We start from the raw sequence: 19,667 nt of genomic DNA on the forward strand, positions 1-19,667 counted from the left end.
AAAAATCCCTCTGACAAACAAAAGACGAAAACATTTCGAGGTATTTTTAAGGATTTTTTCGAGACACCAAGTTAATCCGGGTTTAGACTTTAAAAATAATGTGCCTTACAGTGTCAATGATCCAGAACCTATGTTATTCTGTCATTTGTTGAGAACATGTGTAAAAATTCGAGAACATTTCTTTTGAAACCGGAAACCACATAGATGTGCCTAGACAAGCAAGTTTTGTATTGTTTGGTTTCTGAGGTGACAACCAAAGGACAAATACGTGCGGCGCGTGGGTGACAGCTCAAACGATGGGAAAAACCCCTTTTCAATTTCGATTCTTTCAAATGGTAATATCAGGTGTTTCCGTCAAAGCGTTTGGTATATTACTTTCTGATCTAACAATGGGTACGTGTTAAGACGAAATTGACTTTGACCTTCCACCTGCCAAATCATGTTTACACCACAAAGTCTATTTTGGTACCTCCGTAATATAAATTGCATTGGCACGGACAGATAATTCACAACTTTAAGATCGCAAACGATCTTCTCTACGGACTTGAAACAAAGTGGCCGCTATGGGAAATGGTAAGATTAATACTTTTTTTCTTTTATTTTTTATCGGATGCACAATATATGCTAGTACGAGAGAAAAAAAAAATATCAATAAATTTGGACCGTGGAAAACAAATCGAAAAGATGTTTTATGAATGCATATATAATTTTCCAACGGCATTTGTAAGCAAGTCTTGATGAAAACTGAAAGAAAAAAAGGAGAATATCGCAATGTGTCAGATATGCAATAGTTCACTCAGAATAATAGGAAAGACCGGATGTACAAATGAAATCATTTTTTTTACGCGGTCTGCTAAAAATTTGCTACAACCATCATTTCATTTTACCCATAATTCTTGATTGGAGGTAACGATGAAATATTTTTAAGCGCTTAAACTATCGAAGATGTTTTATATAGAGAATAATACATGGGCGCGCGTAGGTATGGAATTTCTCCTCGAGTGTTTAACTCGATAGCTCACGAGTGAGATGTCCAGTTGAACACGAGAAGAGAAATTCCATATCTACAAGCAACCATGTATTATTTTGTTTATCATGTAAACGAAATAGCCGTTCAAAAAAGCTACTTCATTAATGAATGAAAATAAATGAATCGACAATCCTCGAATAAAAATCGTAGAGTGCGTTGGCACTGACTCTTAAGATAGAAAAATGCGTTGAATCGTAATTTTCAATTTACAAAATTCTCATTTATCGACTTTGTCCTTACTGACAGAAGAAGTCTTTCTGACAAATGGCCAAAATCGGCACGTGACAAATCTTCCAGTTGTCGATTTTCATTCTCAGCCGAGAGAAATGCTAACAACAAAGCCACCGAATACGCAACTTTCGGTTTTTCTTTTAGTGTGTTGGTTTTCCTCCCCTTCTAGGAAAGTTTGAACCTCATTGTCTGCCAGCGAAACGGATTTTTTGGTGTTTTAGCCGGCATAATTCAAGAAAGTTCCGAAAAACTACTTTGTATTGAGAATAGTGAAGGCTTTGCAGTTCATTCATCAACCTGACCGATAGGCGCCAAAGGCGAGTGACGTGTAAGCAGCTGATTGGCTATATCAACAAACGAAAAAAAAAAAAAATACGATTATTTCTCACGTGTGTTGTTACGGCTTTTCTCAGGGCCGGAAATCCCTGTATAACACCGCAGTTTAAGTGATAATATGCTATATTTCAATAAACCATTCGTGTTGGTGGATTTAAAATATCGAACGGAAGTGACCTCATTATGAGAATATCATCCAAGGTTCAACTAAGCGGGCCTCAGCAAGACTCGTTAGGGATACATATAAACGTAAAAGAAAAGAAAAATCTTATGAAAATGAGCCCCACATTGAACATGTATAAATTCGTCAAACATTTTGGTTTAACAGATTCAGCAAATACCGAAGTTCGGAAATCACACTTGTACCAAGTCAGTAGCATATACAGAGCCTCCAAGGACGACACTGCTCCTCTTACCGTTGAGATCCAGCACAGTTGTCTAGTAGCGCGTGGACACGAATGGAAAATTTGTGTCCAATGTCGAGCCACATCAAGTCACCAAGAAAGAAAGACTGCAAACTCGAGCGATTGGAGAGAAGTCACCGATGTTATTCCAGATGCCAAAGTAGAACAGAAACATAACGACATTGTTGTGACTCTTCCCCAACTATACAAGGACATTGAAATTGCGGCCTTCGGAATTCCAGGAACAGTAGACCAGAAACGAATGAAAATGGCAATCTTTGGAAAAAAGCCAACCCAAGGAAGGGACTGGAAATTAAAGGTTTATCTCATAGACGACTCGACTACAGCTTTTAAGGTAAGACCGGTTGTTATTATATTTGGTAAACTTCCTCAGACTCGTGCTTGAGGTCTAAATTTGAGTCTATTTTTTTTTTCTGCAACAAACGCACTCCTACAGTGCCTTTTTCTTTCTTGGAATATAAATGGTTATTGGTTGACAATCGCCAGGTAAACCATGGTTAAACATTTTCTTTTAAAGGTTGGGGAAATTCATCCACCGGCAACTCCTTGTTGCAATGGCTGATGCCATGAGACTGCTAAAGGGATTATTTTCTTCACTTTAGAAACAAGATATTGTAATTTAACCTGATAGTTCTTCCTTTCTATCAAACAGAACGTCTGCGACAAAGAGGAGAGTTTAGGAAACAACTTGTTAACAACCCTCGCCGGTTTATTTGTGTCAAACAGTAACGAAGAAATCAAAATTGAAATCAACCCCATTGAACCTGGATGGAAAGTCAAAGGAAACAAAGTTCAGGTATACACATTGTTCATTTTACAACACCAATTTGTACCTCGACGACCTAAAAGTTGAGCTTTACTCCCAAACACTTGTTGAAAAACGAGGTGATACAAATTCTCTTTTTCCTCGATCTCCGCTGAGATTGAACATTGCAGAATACGGAAAGCGTTCACCTTAGCTAATGCTCTCCCGTGGCACATTTTGTCCTGACTTTGATTTTTTTTATCATGTTTGAATTACAGACGATTACAGCAAAAGATGCCTGGCACTCGCTTGAAAATTCTAAAGGTTTTCCTCATTGCCAAATCATCATCGAACACGTCAACAAATCGAAGCAAGCATTCTTTTGTGGAATAACAGCATCGCATGGAAGAGATCAGGCTAACACAGAACTAGTGGCATATTTTGAACATGTAGGTCTATGATATAGGAATTTGCATGCATTTGTGACGATGCAGGCGAAGGTTGTTGAAGAGAGAGGCAAAAGGCGCGATAAGTGTTCGAAGTTCGAGCCCCCCGCGATTAGAATAAATAAAGGTTTACTTTCAGTCATTTTCTTGTCACTTCGTACGAATACAAGTTACACAAATCGATACCACTCCATAAAATGTTTAGCTGCAAGAATGTGAAAAAAAACCCATAAGCTTCAATGAAATGCGTTTCAAAAGGAACATTTTACCAAGTACATAACTTAGCAACTTCGAAAAAATTTTGCTATGAAAGAGGAATGATACCGTTCTAGGCTAAGATGGCTTAGATAGCACATATGTGAAATGGAGATTTTCCAGAAAATTAAAAACTCATATTTCTATCGTACAGGAGAGAAAAAGAGGAGAACTCAACCAACCATCTAAAGCACTTCAGACACTGAACAACACCACCCGATATGCGAGAAATGGTACGACGCTTTATTCCTGTTCTTTTCTATTAGAAAAAAACAACAACAACAACAACAACGATAACAATAACATCGCCAACAGCACTGAGTACAAGGATATGATTAAAAACTATATCACTCCAAGAAATATTTGCGAGCCATATCCTGTTAAGGCGAAACCTTCACTGACAATTTGAGTTCTGTCTAATGAACAAGGCATTTGGAAAAGTTATTGAACAGAAGTTGGGTTACATACTTAGTTAGATTACCACTTCTTTACTTATCAAAACCAGGTACTTGGGACGATTTACGGCTCAGCTATAGGTTGAATAAAATGTTTACTAGCCGCCAATGTATTCCTATGTATAATCTTGAAAATAATGTGACAGATAAAACGGAAAAAAAAAAGTTGAAAAAAGTCTACCAGTTGCAAGTAGGCTAATATATTCCTAGCGCTAATTAATATACAACTTGAATTACATTACAGAGATAAACACCTTAATCTTCATGATTGCCCTTCTGGCCCTAGGATGGAAACACACGCGTTTAAAAGGTAAGAGGTTTGTTATTCCGTTCTATGCTATTCCCCTGACGATAATGGCAGTGCACCTGCTGACTTAAAACAAATAAGCAGATATTATTTTCTTATTATACAACTGGCGATGGACGATGTTTTATCCGAAACATGTTTTGTCTTCCTTAAAAAATATAGGAAAATGAACTTCAAAAGCATCGTGCAGTTCATCAAAGCGATAAATATATATATATATATATTTATATATGTTTTTTTGTTTTGTTTTGTTTTGTTTTGTTTTGTTTTGTTTTGTTTTGTTTTGTTTTGTTTTGTTTTGTTTTGTTTTGTTCTGTTTTGCTTTGTTTGTTTTGGTTTGGTTTTGTTTGTTTGTTTTTGTCTTGTTTTTGTTTTTGTTGTGGGGACAAAGTTTGGATAAGATTAGACCAACGACTGAAGAGTGGTTCCCAACCCGTGTTCAGTTAAGCTCCGTAAGGTTACCTTTTTGTAATCAATTTATTTTTTGTTTACAGGATCAGCCCAGTACGCCACTATTTTTAACGAAGAAAAGCGAGCCTTAGTCTGGTCTCACTGAACACATCTTCCAGGATAACTCACTCATAACAGAAAAAATGGCCGACTATCGATTGCCATGTAAAAACTTGGGAAACAAACACAAAATAAATCCTTTTCACAACTTGCATTAGTAAAAGTAATGAGGTGTATGTTGTAGTTTTCGGTTTAAAATAATGTCACTGCTATTTTTTTTTAAATGAGAAATATCATATGAGTAACCTATTACCAATGAGTAGCGCTTGCAATAACTTAAGAAAAAATTATGATAGAATTACGTCATGTTCAGATACATATTGCCACCTTCTCTCGAGTTTTGCATAGAAAAAGTAATATTCTCAGTGATCAGACTCACTAAGCGAGAATGGAATTTTAAACGTAAAACGTGCAGAGGATTACGGGAATAATCAATGCATCCCAATTGATATTTTGACTTATAAGCGTGCATAATACTTTTTTATTTAATTTTGTATTTATGAAAAGTGAAAGCGGTGTTTGGGAAGTTTTCCATTAGTCCAAAATAAGTAACAGGTCATCGCCGGTAACAGCGACAATACACCTTACCATATTATCGTTAGCTTGTACGTGAGGGTTTAGCAATCTTCTGTGGATTCATTACCAAAAGAAGAAGAATGGCAAAATGTGTTGCATTATCGTCTGTTCGAATCTGTTTCTTGCTTAAAGTTCCGGCACACATTTCACCAAATGCTAGGTGACTTACTTACATAAAGCGAGGGTCAGTTCACCCACAAAGTTCATCTAATTCTCAAAGCTGAAGACAGTACGAGTTGGACATTACTTATTCCTGATTCTGTCGAATGAAATACGTCGTCAAACAATGAAAATTACCCGACTGAGCTTTGAAAGTAGGGGAATATTCCGTAAAAAAAATTATCCGATATCTTTAACCATTTCAAGAGAAATTTACTACCTATTAGGGAGTCCTCAAAACCCAAAAAGTTAGTTTTTCTCTTTTGGCATTGTAAGTTTTTGCTTGCTCTAAGCCAGACTGAAACTTAAGTTGACAGAGTATTAACACTCTCACAAATATTTGGTTCGTGCAAACAGAATTGAAAATATGTCTTATAGTCGTCTCACATAAAAGGAAGGAACTTTGATGAATTAATATATTGAAGAGCAATCTATATCGTTTTCGGATTAATATTAAACGACAGTTAAAATATTTATTTATATTCTAAGATGAAAGAAATAATTATTCCCTGGAATGGGCTTACAATCTTTTGTGTAATGTGCTTTCTTAGATCCCTCCTAGAAAATTTCAGAGTAATTTCAAGCAACTGTTAAAATATTTATTTATATTCCAATATGTAATAAATAATTATTCCTTGGAATAGGCTCACAATCTAAAGCAAGCTTCAGTTCCACTCATTGGATGGGACATGGTTGTTAATCCTGTTTTTTAAACTCTTTTAAAGGCTCTATCAGTCTTAGGCGCCCTTACAACCGCCTCTAGTGCCTTCAAAAACCTATATGATCTTATTCCCCTATGAAAGATTCACCTTTAACCACACACGTGCCGGAAAATTTCCTGATGATGTAAAATTTTCCAAACAAAAGAGTCATCTTCGAGCAAATTTCGACCCAAAAATAAAGTAATCCAGGATTGCTTTGGTTTTGTGGCACTAACGACTTGGTTACCTCCTTTTCACGCACGTTTAGGCGTTTGCTTGATTTAACTTTTAGTTCTCATAGGCTCTTGAAGGTGCTTTTTTCTTTCTTCTGATTGGCTTTTATTATTACGTTGGCTTGGGCTTTACGACACTCCTCATTCTAAAAATGGCTTTGGACGAGTAATCCATTATCACTCGAAGAAGAAGCAACGTACGTGCCCAAGTACTCCGTTGGGTTCCATTGCCAGACAATCGACTTCTTGGCTTCAGTTTTTCGTGAAAGGTGTTTTTCCTTTATCTAGTTTCAAGAAAGCTCAAGGTAAGTGGATATTTCTATTCTACAAAACCATTATATTTCGCTACACACCGATTACCTATCAAGTTTCTGTAAAATGGCCTTACGGAGATTAAACCAGGAAACCAATTGGGTCTAGATTTTTCATTCTCCTATTTTTTTTTTAAAGGAGAAATCATCTACCTGAAAAAAAAGTAGGCACGGCAGACGACTCGACAACGTTTGGTCGAATCATTTATTTATCTACTTTCGTTAATGAAACTGCCATCGATCGTAACATTTTCGCCATTCTTACATTATTATCGACTATTTGTCGACCCAAATTTATCCCTGTTCTCCCTGAATTAAACGGCAAGGCTAGTCACTGTGGTAATCCGGACTCTCGATAACTCAAACCCTCTCTAATACGAACCAAAATCGATTTTCCCCTGGATTTCCATCACGCATTTATTGTATTGTTACCCTTGGTAACTCGAACCTTCGAATCTCCCGCTAACTCGAAGCAGTTTGCGTTACCCTACAGGTTATTCTCTGTATATATTTTTTTATATAGCCACGTCTGTCAATACGTGACAAATCAAAACAAACGGTGAAATGCAGTCCAGAACTTTTACTGTATTTTATTTATTAATTTTTGTTATCATTATCACTTTTTTTTCGAGCATCCATTTCCTTTTTTTTTTTTTTCATTACAGAAACTGGGGTCCGTCTGTATATAATGGTAATAGGACTGAGTGGAGTCCAATTCAGTCTGTAATCATACAAGTAATGAACAAGATCGGACCAGAGCGAAGCTGTAGTCTGATTTGTCAATCGCGAGTATGATTGCTGACAGAATTGGACGACACAAAGTCCTGTTACCAATTAATCATAACCCTTACAATTAAAAAAATTAAATTAAATTAAAAAACCAAAAAAAAAATACATTTAGGACAAACATCATCGGCAGAGACAGTGTCTAAAGTAAAAATTCCCCAGTTTTTTAATTTTTATTTTTGTTCAGAATAGGTGGTTGTTGCTATGGTTATTGTGATCAATTTGATCAATTCTGTGATTGGTGGATTTAGCTGAGATGATCGGCTGCTTCAACTGTCCGATTACAGGTGTCCGATTACAGCCAACTGTCAGATTACAAATGTACAAAATGACAAAAAAGCAGCTGATACGCCATTCACATTGAGGAAATTGTAATGGTTATGATTAAATGAAAATCTGTTGGAAAAGAAATTGGAAAATCTTATTTTCAAGGCTCGGTCACACTTCTTCGTCATGCAAAACTTTCCAGCAGGCGCTTAAGATATATATGCTCGAAATGTTTTGAAGTGCGATGCTCCATTCCAACCCATTAAGTTACCCACTAAATCAGTACATGAGTGCAAACCTTATTGAAAGAGGATTTTATAAAATAATTCAAATAATACGCGCGCTCTGATTGGCCATAAAACCATTTTACACGAGCGTATGTAAACACGGTTTTCGTTCCTCTTTCATTAGTTATTTTATAAATGAAATGTAAAATGGTTTTCGTGTTTACATAGCCTGATGTAAACACTTGGGAGGTTGGGAGAACACTCGATAAGCTGGAAACCACTCCGCTTCGCGTCGTGGTTTCCTACGCTTATCTCGTGTTCTCTCAACCTCCCGTGTGTTTACATCAGGCTATGTAAACACGGAAACTATTTTACATTTCTTCAATGTCACACATGATGCTTTGTACAACATGTCATAGTATTCAATCAAGTGGCTGTCCGGTAAACTATATTTTTTTTAAAAATCTCATTTTGTTTTTGAGGATGTCTTTATGAAACCATAACTCAAAGGAGAAGTAGAAATACAACATTGCAAAGACTAAACCGCTGTGAAGAAACTTGTTGACAATAAGAGAATAGCATATGATCAAAATAGGAAGTTCCACCCAACAACTGCAAACATCACCGATGGTTAATATTTTCATTTTGTTTTATTACATAAACTAAGATACAATGAATAAAGGGGTAGGTTTCTAAAGAAACTGTGGTGCTGCGTCGGTGGGAGGGTATAGCAGGTAATTTAGTGTTAAAGCTAAATTACCTGCTAAGAATACAATGGCAAAATGCCGGAAAAGAAACTTTAAGGCAAGAGTGGCTCTTGTTCACTTAAACTCTCTCTATCCTGTAAGTCATCAGATGGATTTTCTACAGCAATTTTTTCTCCACTCGGTTTTGTACTGGAGACCTAGATTGACAGAAAATACATGTTAAGAGTGCACATATCTAAAACTATTCACAATTTGTAATCAGGTTGTATTTTCTTCCTTTTGAAAAAATATTGCTCAGTCAAATATCCATTTTCAGTATCTAGGACTAATATTATGAGCGTATAGTTCAATTCACGAGAACAAGTAACAACAAGATAAAGAAAAAAAAAGAACTTATCAAGGCGAGTTATCGCTGGGGAAAAGAACTCGTGCCACTCGAAAGCTAGAAGGCACTATTATCGAGTGGGTTACGAAGCCAAATTTTAGGGAAAGTATGAAGTTGGTGGGTTTTTGGTATTTATAACAAAACCGGCTCATCAGTGTTATGTAAATGTACCAGACAAGTTAAATGCTGGCTTGCTGATAAGACGATAAAATGAGGCTCAGTGGGAAATTAGCCTCTTCCTTCCAGATGCTTGCCGAAAATACTCAGCCACCCTTCAGTTCGCGTAATGGCGGGGAATTTCAGTTTCATATTTTCTTTTGGCAGGTCAACTGCTTCTTTCTAATAAGTGCAATTTGCGTTGTTCAGGTAAAATTTTCTCATATCCAGATTCTCCCGCAAAAAAAAAAAAAAACAGTGGAGCATCCTTTCGAACGCCGGTCGGAATATTTCCGAGTTCTTCAAGACTTCAATATTAGCATTTACCATCGTTTGGAAACACTGGATTTGGGCATGCCAGATTTAATCAATATAGGTGATATGCGAGGCCTACTATTATCCCTTGATGGTCGTATTGTGTTGCTACCAGGACGGATTTTTGACCATCAGAGAAAACGGATCAAAACGCTTGGAAAATAGAATGAGGCCTCAGGAGAGACTGTCTTGCGTTTTACTCTTTCACCTAGCCACGATAAAGTTATTGTTAATCTTGATCATTATCCTAACAATTGGTAACAAATTAAAAAAAATTAATAATGATAGAAACAGAAATACCCACCGATAAGTCAATGGAAAGATCTTTTTCAAGGACGGTGTATTTGCCATCTGTGACGGTTAATGTCAAAGCAATACGTGAGGCATTGCAATCTGGGAGAAGAGTAAATCTCCTGCTTTCACCAAAATTCATTTCTTCAATTTTTTCCTTATCAAACTGAAAGAGTATCAAAAAAATATTGTTGGACTTGCCAAGAGGATTCGATTCCTGGCCTCAACATGATTGTAACCATAACTTGAAATGATGCATGCCAAAGAGATTGACGATATGATTTAATCGTTGATTCCAATGAAAGTGACCATGCGATCATATTGATGTATCAATGAAAAGCAATGACTCATTACAAATTTAATGGGTACATAAAATGATGTAATTACTTAATTTCTCGTTGTTTAGAACAATAAAGCGTTTGCTTTGTTTATATCATTTCCTATAGGTAGGTTTATCGTTTGATCATCGCATCACCTGTTGTGGATCCTCAATTGATCCTGATTTCAAATTCACATTAAAGAAATCTGGTCTTTGATATTCCTACAAAGAGGGAGAGCGGAGACAAAAAGTTAAATGGGAATTTTTCCGTATATTCCATAACTTATAAGAATTACACATTAATTTCCAGTCTTTTTATTTATTCTGATGTCTCCCCTCTAATAACGTTGGGGCGAAAACAAACTTTTAATTGGAATTGTTTTCGTTTGCAGCCCAGGCATAAATCTGACGCAGGCTAAATTTGCAGAAGTGCGATTAGTTTTACAAACGATTAACCACATGTGACCAAGACATCTTAACTGGATACTCTAACTTGTACTTTGACCTAGTGGCGTTGTTACCTCGCATTTTTAAAGACCATCTCTAAAAATGAACTAATACATAAAATCTTGTTGTTAAGAACAATAAATCTTTTAGTTAAAATCACTTTCTGTGGGTAAGATCATCGCTACACCTGTTGTGGATCCTCGTGTGATTTTAAATTCAATTTTGCATCAACAGAATCTAGTCTTTGTAGGTCCTACAAAGAGTGACAGTGGAGAAAAATTGTTAACTTGACATTTTTTTTGTATACTGCAGTATTTGAGATAATATCAAACCCTCGGACTTGGAGGTATGAGGGTCTCAATGGGGTTACAACTTTTTAGCTATCGGTTACAATTTTGGCCAACCAAAATCGATCAATTTATACGCCTTACGGCTAACTTTTTAGGCTAACTGGTAACCGAGACCTTATTATACTTTGAACTAGTAGCCCTGTTGCTTCGCCTTTCTCCTAAAATAAACTGCCCCCCCCCCCTCAAGTGCCATGTCTTTTCACTCCCCCACCCGTCCTATGAACGATTTAAAGTGCAGTGATCAATGATAAATACCACGATGAAGTAGATGAGGTATACGCCTAGTTACGGATGAGAGCGATGTCGAGGTTAATATATCAGTCAAGAAGTCATATCGATTTTCCACAGACTAGAATAAATAGATAAATAAAATACAAACAACAAACAACAAACACCTACATAAATAAACAAGCATCGACTCCCACAAATCTGGAAATAGCATGTGGGGAACTGCAACGCACTCTTTAATCACATGTAATTGTTAATATATGTTAGCCTGTCAAGAATATTTCAAATATTACCTCTCTTGATATATCCATTTCTTTCGCGTTCATAGACACTGCCAACTTGTCAGATAGATTTTGACTTATGCCTCGGAAGAACCCGTTCCAAACACAATGTGATCCTTCGAATTTTTTTTCAACAGCCTAAAAAAAAGTACATGGGTAAAGTAGCATAATAAATGGAAACTATTCTTCAAGATGGGAAACTAGCGGCCATGCATATTACAACCAAGGTTGAAGCTGACGAAACCTGAATATGGTAAACATTTGCAAATTGACTTAACGCTCTAGTTGCTTCCCCTTCGATTCGAAATGTCTGTAAATTTCTCTAACTTATTGCCTCGTCATGTCTGGTTAAACGAAGGGTTCTTTTTTGTTAGGTGAGTTATAATCGTCTACTTATCAATCGTAGGTATATTTACTAATAGTTTTTTGTTTTGTTTTGTTTTTTTCAAAATCAATTGCAAGTTGAACAAAAACCTTATACTGGATTCCAGTATTGATCAGAAAATTACTAAACCACTAAATTTTCAATATGTAATTCAATTTATAGAGACCTTTTATAAACGCTATGACCATCAATTTAGTCTAGTCAGGCTGGTTCGTGTGAAAATGATCTCATCCGATTAAAAGCATAAAGGGGTAAGTTTCTAAAGAAACTGTGGTGCTGCGTCGGTGGGAGAGTATAGCAGGTAATTTAGTGTTAACAACTGGGTTGAAAACGTAAATTAGCCACCGTAAAGGGTAAAAAAGCTGACGTTTCGAGCGTTAGCCCTTCGTCAATCGCTCTGACGAAGGGCTAACGCTCGAAACGTCAGCTTTTTTACCCTTTACGGTGGCTAATTTACGTTTTCAACCCAGTTGTTAACACTAAATTACCTGCGATTTAAAGCATGCTCAGTTTACTCAGGTCATGTTAAAAATAGATCCATGCTTGTACCGTAAGATATTCTTCCAAGTCAATTTCATCCTCCTTCCTTAGTATGGTCACAAAAAAGTCCTTTGTAAGCGCACTGAAGGTCAGAAACAGTCGAAGATAGCCTTCGTCTTTTTGTTCTTGTTTACTGACCATTGGTAACTGGGACATGATGCAGTTGTCTAAAACGAATAAACTTCATCACTCATAGGAAAGAAACTTCATCACTCATAGGAAAGAAACCTCATCACTCATAGGAGGAGTAAAATAATGAATATCTTATCTTTAAGTAGTTGTTTGTGTAAGAAGCGACCTCTAGAATTAGGTTGAACGATCAGATATTGTGTATATTGCAGTTAATTTGATGTCACTGCTGACACTAAACTTACGTAAATGACAATTATTGGACTTCAAAACTTCTCGGAATATTTTTATGTTTACCAGATAACGAAAAGGAAGATGTGAAAAAACAACAACAACAAGTGTATTTAAGTAAATGCCATAGCTCAATGTGCCTTAAGCGACATCAATATCTTAGCTTGTAGCGGAGCTCCAGCGTAACCCCATAACTACACGAAATGGTAGTAACCCATCAAGTCGAAAAAATTTGGTTGTACGACCGTACGACCGTACGAGGGCACAAGGTGCTACTTTTAGCATGCGCGGCCAACTGTACCATGGGCACTATCTTAGCCATTACGTTATTGAGGGGCGAGGGAGAAGGTAATGTGCAGGCGCGATTGCGTGCGTAACTTGGATACCCCATTAGTGCGCGCCAAGAGACACCGTCAGATGACGATTAAGTGCGCATAGTCGAACGACGAGCAGCAGTTTAGCGTACTGCGGGCACACGGTTAGGCATTGCACGAGGGCTTCACGTGTGCTAGTAGATGAAATTTGCCACCCGCGTGTTGAGCGGGAAATCAAACTGGTCAGGATGTAGTTGAACAGTAATTCTCAGTATTTTTCAATTTCTAAACAACTCGTAAGACAACAATACCGGCAGTGTTTAAGCTTTGTTAACCGGAGGAAATTGTTATAATTCAAGTTCGTGGAGAGAGGGTTTTAATTGAAAATAGGCTGGATATAAAGAGACAGAGCGACCAAAGAAAGCAACAAGTAAACGGCGTAAAGCGAGTCCAGAAAATCGCGCAAGAAAGTTACAAAGGACGCCAAAATAGGCAGAATACGGCGAGAGGAACGCGAAAGAGAACAATAAGGGACATAAGTAATAAGGCGAGTTTTTAGCGAAGAGCAACGCGAGAAGGAAATACAAAGTCGCAAAGTCGCAAAGAGGTCTTCAACAAAGAGAAGCGAACTACAAAGGATCCGCGAAAGAAGAGGAGGTTAGTCGTGTCTTATCTGGGTTTTCTCTTACGCTAAGACCCAGAAAAAAAATTCAAACTTTTTTTTTTTTACCAATCGTCGTTGGATACATTTTTTTTAATTCAACTGATCACGTTTCGGTTAAACATTGAATTTGGCATTCATCGCCTAAAATCTCTTACGCCAGTTCATCGCTCGAACAATATTGCATAGTGCTCGTATTCTTCAAGTTATTTCTTGTCCTTTCGTTTGAAAGTTTAATACAGTCGTGGTGTTATGGGAATAGAATTTATCTTACGTAATTTGTTTTGCCCAGAAAGTTTTCAAATGATGTCGAACGGCGAGCGCAAGTTCTACTTTTTTTTCTCTTCAGTTAATTATCGCAGGATTTACTCTATTCATTTGAGAAATTTGCGCTTTGCCGAAGATGTGTTGTTTTACCCTAAGAACGAAGTAATGGCCTTTCCCAAAATTAAAATAAAATGGGTTGAGTCAGCGATGTTCATGTTAACATTAAGTCTAACGCGGTAATTTGATTTTGACGATGTTGTCATGTGAGAACCCATTAAACATCTTAGATGATGTCTTATAATGTGGTGCAAACAAAGTCACGGGTAAAATGGAGATGGTTCTACAGTGGGATGAGTGAATTTAATTCTTTGGTTGTCGTACTTTTCAGCGCTATGTTTTCATGCTTTCTACTCGATTCGTTCGAACTTCAGGAAATGGTTTGTGTCACAAAGCATGGAGCCACTTTCTCTTCGCTTAACATCTCGAGGCGTTATGATGAACATGCTTGCGATATGATATTTTTTTCCTTATGCTGTAAACTGAAGAATTAATCTCTAAAATTGGTAGTCATCACATTTTGCAAGAAGCGTCTGAGCTGTGATCGTGCAATTAAACGGGGTTCTGGCAATTTGACCTCACAAGCGCGCTTGTAAGCACATGGTTCGCGTAAATAATTGTTTTTAACAGTTATCGAATTCACGAGCAGTTTTTGAGAGCCTGTTTCTGTAACCTTCCTGGATATTTTCTGTTAAATTCATTGAGGTTTAGTCTCGGAATTTCATAAGCGATTATGAATGACTACTTTAATTACTCCTTTCTTGGAGTTATTGAGTCACACCCTCGGAATTCCATTAGTAATTAAGAACAACAAATCCGTATATATAGCACAAGTGAAGCACATTTTAAACTTTCATACGATTGTAGGAAACTATACTTAATTAACTCTCGATAAATTGGCCTGACATAACTCGATGATTATTTTATTATTTTGTAGCCCCAAAAGCCCGGCATGTGAATCTGGAGGTACTGAACTTGATATATTTGATATACAAGGCACCCTTCAAGTAGGAAGTTTAGAATAAAATTGCTTTTATGACCGTATATTGCACTCGGTTAACATATGTAGATAGTTACTTAAAAAATACATCTTATAGCTGTATTCAGAAGCATAGACATGTAGGCAATATGCTTCTGCTTTATTTTATTGTAAGGGGTTTCCTTTTATGTAACATGTATCCATCCTTTAATTTCCTCCTTAACCTGCCTGCAAATAATTGAATTTTATGTTTGAGTTCAAGATAAAACAGAAGTCTTGCAGAGTTCTCATTCCAGATGGAATTCAGGTGAGAACATCAGTAAACAAGTTAAAATCATATGCTTCTCCTGAATCTTTAATTTTATTGCCCTGGTTTTTTTCAGAAACTCTATTTTATATCTCTGAAAAATCACATTGAAATGGTGTCATGATTGATTTGTGATATTTAGAATGACAGAGGCAGGAAAAACACATTGAGCTTTTTCCTATTCACCAGTAAGTTAATTAGATTTTGGATTCTACATTCAGACTGGGTGAGTTTAAATTTATTCATATCATGCTTCATTATGGTTTGTTAACCTGGAAAGGTAATTATTATAGCTTCACAGATGTTATTGTCGCAATTACAATTAACATTCATAACAAAATTTCATTTAACGTGGAATGTCTCAAGAACACTTTTCCTTTCTCCTCAATACCATTTACTATTCCTGGATCACAATTAAAGGTAGCAGGTTATTAAAAAAAAATTATAACTTTTGATTCAGATAATTAATTGAATATGTGAGTAACATTTGATGAATTCACATGTAACAGGATGATTAAGCTGAAGATAGCCATAGCTTGCAATTCTGATGATTACAGTTTTCTGAGGTAATTGAAATGTTAGTCCTCGTGCAGGAACCTTCCACATGACCTGTACAGTCATGTGCTATGAGATATCTTTAGAAAAATGCATTTGTGTTGGCAGAACTATTGTAAATACAGTACCACCAAGAGACAAAAATAATTGATTTCCTGTAAGCATGAACATTTGGGAGAAGGTATGGTGGTAAATGACCCCTATTTTGCTGGGATGCATAGGGTCTGATGATTGTCATGTATATCTTTTAGCTTTTAAACTTTCAACTTTGTATTAATTGTAGCTGTTTACCATGTCTTTTCTCTGTACCATAAGCCCTCAAAAGTTGAAGCAGGCAAGTGTATAACCTGACTTCCTTTGTTTGGAATTGTGTGATTATATAATTTTGCTATGTAAGTTACCATACTGTAACATGTAATGGATTAAATGCACTAGCTTAAGCTCACGTGTTTCTAACCAGTGGTCCTACCCAAACTGAAGATTGAAATATGGAATTGGTCACAAGATATGTGAGTTTAAAAGTGTGGGAATCCGGAAAAACAAGGATCCTCCTTTAATTAGGACTGAAATTAATAAGGGTCCTCTTATTTTAATTCGTGATTTTAATTTAACCTGCCGCCTCCTCTGTAATGTTCAGGGCACATAGATGAAGAGAACATTTTTTTGTATTTTGATGCATAAAAGTTAAATTACCAGTAGTTGGCATCCACATAATCATAAAGCAAGAATATGAAGCTTTAGCTTAATTGGTTAAAAAAAATTAAAGTAGTCTCTGGACTTTTTATCCTGGCTCTGGATATTTATTGAAGTAACAAAGACACTATCAGTCTCATTCACTCTCACTTTCCACTGAGCTTGTGGAAAGATGATAACATCATTATTTCTTTAAATGAAGAAAGGAAAGCCTTCCCTCTTACCAAGGGTACTTCTGTTAGGCATCATCAGTTCAAGATGATTGTTCCAGGTAGGCTAACCTTAAAAATAGTTGTGAAAATTTCTTGAACCTGTCATTGTATACCTTGAATGTTTGACTCGATTTTACCTCACTAACCTAAACTGAATAAATAGAAACATTATATTTATTTGTTGTCCTTTTGAGGTGTGCATCAAAATTTCGAAGTCATCACAGGCTTAAACTATAGGTTTACAAGAAATCTGCATGTGCATATGTTTTCAACATATGAAACTGGGATTATGACTACTCAAAAGACTTTACTACATGCCATATAGGCAGGTGTTGTAAAAAAAGTTTGCTTAGCTTTTTCATAAGTACACATTTCTTTTTCTAAGAACCTCGTTTATCCAGCCTGTGCTGAATTCTAATTTTTAAACCAAATTTTATTATTTTTTTAATGTTATTAGATCTCCTAGTATCAGTTAATATTCTTGTAATTAAATAATTACATAAAATCTTGCAGATGTATGGCAGATTATTTTTTCTCTGATCCTCCTAACATTTTACCATTTTAAGGGACTGGTATTGACTATAAAGGTATAGTCAAATTAAAGGTTTTTGTTATGAAATATTGAATCCTTCTCAAAACTAGTTTATTAGAATAACAATGAGTTACCGGGCACAAGTATGGCTTTCATGATGATAGTTTCCAGATTTGAAAAAAAGTCACTGCCTACTAAAATCCTCAGTTCCTTTGCCTTGATAGCCCAACCTCGTCAAAACATTGCCAACAGGTGTGATTAGCAAATTATTGATACAGACAAGAGGGCCTATTATCACATACATCCTCCCCAATCCTGTTAGCTTACTATGGTCATGGCATTTCAAATATGGTGTATATGCCACAAGTTTTCCATTTCCCTGACCTGACCATTTTCATTTCCCTGTAAAAGTGTTTATATGTTGAGGAAGTGGTTGGGTTGAAGTATAATACAAATACTTGGCAGTAGATAGTTTTATTACATTTTTTATTCAGTGTAATGTAGGGCTGGGAAATAAACTAATAAAGGCTCCGCTTTTAGGCTTGGCTAAATCTATGTATTAAAATATACTGCCTTAGTCAACGGGCAAACATATCATATTTCATTTACAACATTTTGATCATAAGAGATGTTCTGTTATTTCAATTGCATCAACGAAAAAAGCGTTTCTCATCAAATGAATGTTGCCTGGCCAAATTGCTCCTCAAGAAGAAGAAAATTTGACCCAAACAGGTGGAAAAATTAAGGTTGGGCAGATTAGATGAATAGACTGGATTCATTATTTAAGCAAAATATTATATACCACATACAATCGTTTATTTTTGTCCCTATTTTAAACAACCTTACGTCTTCCATCTTCACTTAAGTCCTCATTCTAATGACTTTAAAATTTTTTTGTTTGGTTTGTGTTTGTTTGTTTGTTCTGTTTTGTTTTGTTTTGTTATTTGTTTTGTTTTTTTCGGTTTCCACACTCAGCGTTATGAGCCAATGAATACCAGTGACTGCTGCCGCCAGGATCGTGATTACTTACAATGTGTTTAAAACTAAACAATCCAAGCGACAAATTCCATCTAAGATTTTGGTCATCTTCTTTTGCTTTACTCCTAAGCTAATATAAATGAAAAGCGAAATTCTCCTTAGTTCGCGTCATTTACTGACTGTCTAAGATATTACGAGCGTCCTAATTGGTCAAAAAACCATTGTTTATTGCACCAGCAAACCCATGTTTTTTCTCCTAACATCTCGCGAGGGTCATTAGCCGTTAAACCAATAGAAATTGCTTCCTGTTGTTAAACTCCGCGACCAATCAACAGTGATGATATAAAATAGCTGGTCACGCCACTAATCATACATGGGTTAAAAATTAATGCCAAGACTTCGCGAAGATTCAAATTAATTTTTATGAAATTTCCCCTTTCAGTACTTTCCGTCGAGATTCATATCTGAGTTAATTTGCAGCTAAGATTAAGCCATACATATGATCTTACTCGTTTTTTCTAAATCTACTGCTTTATAGTAGTTACTTGTATTTCGTGTGGTCATTCTTGGAATATTGGATCCGTAATTACCTTTACGAATATAGGCTACGTTCTAGACAATCTAAGGGAAAAAAGGTTTTTGGTGGTAGCAGTTTGAACGTTACTTACAAGATATCCTTTTCGCAATTGCAGTCCAAAATGTTCTTCGCTGTAAATGCCTCTGAAGTGAGTAAATTGTAGTGAACCAATTGTAAAGAGTGGCATATTTGGTTCCACTTATGGCATGATAGTATTTTAAACTTACTGAAGGAAGATTTTGTACCTGTTAATATCCAAGGACTCTTTCTTGCACAATGAAGCCGAGATAAGCTAACTTCGAAAAGCAGAAGTATCCTCTAATTCAGCTCACGACATTAAAGGCTGAAGTGAAGCTTAGTAAACATGTGATAGGGGCCTTTTCTCGACGTAATTGATTGGCCGTTGCCACCAACAAAGAATGCGCTTACGAAGCAACTTTCATTTCCGTTCAACATAACAGAAATTAATATACCTTCAGTCCCTTAAATTACTAAAGCTGTTCAGTGTTAACCTCTACAGCTCTTTATCGGCGTCTCCAACTGTCTCCTTTTTTCTTAGGTATGATCGTACCACGTTGATATTCGTGTTCGTAGATATTCGTGTTCGTGGTGATGTTTTTTTTTGTCTCGTGATCGCTAGACCTTATCTGACCCTGCTTGCCAGACACTTTCAGTTTCGAGCACGTAATCTTGTAAACAGCCGCAAGCTGGTGGTAAAATTAATCGTTGACGAGAGAATTAATTTCTACTCTTCTTTTCTCTTGGAGTAGG

General features: G+C 36.3%; 2 protein-coding genes across 3 annotated transcripts; one reads left to right on the plus strand and one right to left on the minus strand.

Annotated features, from left to right (window-relative positions):
* The first annotated feature begins 414 nt into the window (after positions 1-414).
* LOC131780527 (netrin receptor UNC5D) lies at positions 415-5,322 on the plus strand. The gene is made up of 7 exons (XM_066172565.1): positions 415-573; positions 1,926-2,356; positions 2,675-2,818; positions 3,046-3,216; positions 3,623-3,701; positions 4,168-4,233; positions 4,725-5,322. The coding sequence occupies exons 1-7, from the start codon at positions 564-566 to the stop codon at positions 4,784-4,786; spliced, it is 963 nt and encodes a 320-aa protein (XP_066028662.1). The 5' UTR covers positions 415-563; the 3' UTR covers positions 4,787-5,322.
* Positions 5,323-8,631: 3,309 nt separating this feature from the next.
* On the minus strand, positions 8,632-19,458 carry LOC131780531 (uncharacterized). Of its 2 annotated transcripts, XM_066172426.1 has the most exons (8): positions 19,142-19,458; positions 18,988-19,039; positions 12,414-12,571; positions 11,492-11,617; positions 10,808-10,873; positions 10,330-10,395; positions 9,868-10,020; positions 8,632-8,904 (listed from the first exon to the last, which is right to left on the minus strand). In XM_066172426.1, exons 3-8 carry the CDS (start codon positions 12,558-12,560, stop codon positions 8,800-8,802), a joined length of 663 nt encoding a protein of 220 aa, XP_066028523.1. In that variant the 5' UTR covers positions 12,561-12,571; positions 18,988-19,039; positions 19,142-19,458; the 3' UTR covers positions 8,632-8,799. The 2 variants fall into 2 exon arrangements, with proteins under 2 accessions (XP_066028523.1, XP_066028524.1); XM_066172427.1 differs by lacking the exon at positions 18,988-19,039 and having other exon boundaries at positions 19,142-19,456.
* Between the last annotated feature and the right edge of the window lie 209 nt (positions 19,459-19,667).

Source organism: Pocillopora verrucosa, chromosome 9, assembly GCF_036669915.1.
Source record: "Pocillopora verrucosa isolate sample1 chromosome 9, ASM3666991v2, whole genome shotgun sequence".
Taxonomy (NCBI): domain Eukaryota; kingdom Metazoa; phylum Cnidaria; class Anthozoa; order Scleractinia; family Pocilloporidae; genus Pocillopora; species Pocillopora verrucosa.